Source organism: Phalaenopsis equestris, unplaced genomic scaffold, assembly GCF_001263595.1.
Source record: "Phalaenopsis equestris unplaced genomic scaffold, ASM126359v1 Scaffold000183, whole genome shotgun sequence".
Classification (NCBI taxonomy): domain Eukaryota; kingdom Viridiplantae; phylum Streptophyta; class Magnoliopsida; order Asparagales; family Orchidaceae; genus Phalaenopsis; species Phalaenopsis equestris.
The window spans coordinates 23383-26663 of NW_018164625.1; the positions used below are offsets into that span (position 1 = coordinate 23383).

General features: G+C 33.3%; 1 protein-coding gene across 1 annotated transcript; it reads right to left on the bottom strand.

Annotated features, from left to right (window-relative positions):
• Positions 1-2272: 2272 nt before the first annotated feature.
• On the bottom strand, positions 2273-2989 carry LOC110022333 (mannose-specific lectin-like). Its single transcript, XM_020721210.1, has one exon. The coding sequence runs from the start codon at positions 2937-2939 to the stop codon at positions 2418-2420; it is 522 nt and encodes a 173-aa protein (XP_020576869.1). The 5' UTR covers positions 2940-2989; the 3' UTR covers positions 2273-2417.
• Positions 2990-3281: the final 292 nt, after the last annotated feature.

Sequence of the window (3281 nt, forward strand, 5' to 3'; positions counted from 1 at the left end):
CTCTTATTATTAGCTCTTTAATGGAACTTTGATCCTTGAGAAAATGCACAAAACCATTATTTCTGAGTACAAGTCAATTTTTCTTTGTAATGCGTTTACCTACATAACACCTAATTCTTATGTATTTACATATCTAACATTTAAACTTTGAATTTTTTACATTTATACCACCCAATTCTTTCACATCATAAAAAATAACACCACTTTAACTTAAAAAAAAATGAAATACACCTTTTCATGCAAGGGTAAGGTGGGTTGGTATGTACGTAAAAATTAAAGTTTAGGTGTTAGATACGTAAATTTTTAAGAATTGAGTGGTATGTGAATCTTACATAAATTAATTTCTAAGTTGGGGGCTAACGGCTTGAATTCCGCTACCTCTCATTATTCATCCAACTCAGCTTAACTTCATTAAAGATAAACTGATCTCAAGCAATAACATTCTTGCTGGGGAAACCCTCAAATGTTTCTATTCTAATTCCCTATAACACTTTTGTGCTCAAATTGATATTTTATAGTCCATTGATAACCTTAATTATACACGAAGGTTTGTTCATAAGGTTGGCCCTAAGAGTTTGTTTAAATGGACCGATGGTTGTGAATACATTTATGAATCAACAATAACTCATGTTATGTATGTAAATGAATCAACTATAACATTTGCTAAAAAAATGAACATTCATTTATGAATCAATTGCAATATTTGCTAATAAATCAACAACCACCCCAACGTTTATACATTTGCAAGTCAGAAAAGTGTCACGTCTTTATAATAAGATCTACATAAATCAAAATTACAGAAACAACCTCAGAAATATGCTATGTATGTAAATGAGAAAAATTGGAGCAAGGGATTTCATTTTTTAAAAATCATAAAATAAGAAACAGAAATAACATATGCTTACAAGCAGTAAAGTATCACTGATGCAATTCTTTTATTTTTTTATATGTTATATTTGCAAGCAATATGACATATAAAAAAATTGCATAACATAAAATATTTCAAACTTGGGAACTTGAAAGAATGTGAAAAAAATAATAAAAAAAGTGGCACTTAAAGTAAACAAAATAAAAATCTATTCTCTAAAATATAAAATTGTTGGAACTTAGAAGTCATAAAAAACTGAAAAAAATGAAAAGCCTTAAAAAAACATCAATGAAAATAGGGCACTCTGTAAACAACTAGCTAACAAAAGAGAAACGTCATATTACTGAATACCAATGATGTCTATCCTCCAGTCAGGCGGACCACAAATTTTATTAAAAAATTAAAACTAAGAAAAAGGCAAATTAGAGAAAGTGAAAAGTCATAACAAGATCTCGGAAAGACAAAGAATTGAAAATAGATCTATCAAAATGGAATGAAAGAAAGGAGATCTCGAAGTCTCACAGTCTCACATACTTACTTGCCCCTCATACTATACCCTCAACTCTCGCCTCTTGTCGTTTGAGCTCGGGAAAGAAACGAATAATGACAAAAAAAAAAGTCGAAAAGCAACAACGAAATAATAGAATTAGTGTTTATTTTATCGCCGTGATAGCAAGCACAAAGTGTTGCATTTTTTCCTTTTCTGCGAACAATCATATTGCAAAAAAATTCATACAAAAAACATATTTTGTAATTTTAAATATATTGGTATATCAAGTACCTAAAATAGTTAAAATACTAAAGAAAAAGTATTTATTTTGTACTAACAAATATCAGGGAATAAACTAGCATAGCTTAGTAATCCTAGCGTTTGTTAGTGTTCGGCACATTCAAAACTTCAGTTCTTTGAAATAGGTCGTGCATAGTATACTCATTCAATTTCAGTTCATTTGAGCCTGTCTATTGCTAAAAAAATAATAAAAATTAATTTTTTTAAAAAAAATTAATATAAAAAGAATAATAAAATTTCCAGGAAAATGTTCAGGAAAAGATTGAGCAAAGGCATACTTCTCTTTGTAGAAATTGTTAGGTGTAACTAACCTCTGGACAACGGTATGAATGGGCAGTCTTTTGATACACGGTGGCATGGCAGCATCTGCATCGTCGTCGAGCATAAGTTTTATTTTAGTAGCATGTAATAAGTTTTCTTCAGCTTAAATTGTTAATAAATGGAGTTCAAAATAATTTCTTAAATTTTATTTTCTTTCTTAATAAATGAATGGAACACCAACTATTAGCAACTACTCAAACAGGAGCTGTCTACTAATGAACAGATCCGGTCAAATAGCATTTTAACACTTTTTTTTCACAAAATCCCTGGATTTCAACTATTAAACCACAGTCTCCAGTCTCAACAAGAAGCCATTTTATTTCATCCATACGATCCCACATACAAGACTAGGAAACCATACACAAAGCAAGCATTTATAGAAATGCTTATCTTATTTACCATTGCTCATACACACAAGTCTTTGCCTATTCATCACTCTTAAATCATTCCCTCCATAATTTTACCCATTTTCCTCACCTTATTCTGCTTCGCCGCCGAAACCCCCACGGTCCCATTACGTGCAGCCGTGACGACGACGGCCACAGAGCCACCGTAATTAGTCCCCGTAGCCCATATGGGATTGCCATATATGACAACATTGCGATCCTTTTGTAGTACAAGGATATAGTATCCATTGTCTCTTCCGGTGTTGCTCGCCCATATGGCCCTATTTGAATAGTCGTAGATGACGAGATTGCCGTCGTTCTGCATGGCGAGGTAGCAGCCCGAACCGCTACCGCCGGTTCCCGAAGCCCAAATCGCTGAATTAGAGTCGTAGAGAACGAGGTTGCAGTCGTACTGGATGATGAGTTGTAAGTTCATACTTCTGAGCGATTCACCTCCGTTGAGACGCTCACCGGAGAGCAAGTGATTGTACGTCTGAGCTGAGGATGGGTCGGCGAGAAGGATTGTGAGGGATGCAGCGAAGAGAAGGGACTTAATCATTTGGGAGAGAACCATGGTTGGTTAATCAAGGAGATATTTTTGTATGGTTTAGATCTGCTGCGGGCTGAACTCTCAATTTATAGTGCTTCGGCATTATCTGGAAAAATAAAATAAAATAAAATAAATAAAGTAAAATTAAGAAAAAGTACGATGCAATCATCTAACGGTTAAAGTGAAACGTACCGAGTAAAAGTAAATCATGTCGAATCCAGCACATGATTTTTATACGTGTTGTTTTTTTTTTGGCGGCAAGCCGCGTCTCACTATTGTGCGTCAGTTTGTATTTATGATTTATTAGAAGATGCACAGAGTTAATTTCTAAAGTGAATTTATTATAATGCTTTGCATAAAAATTTA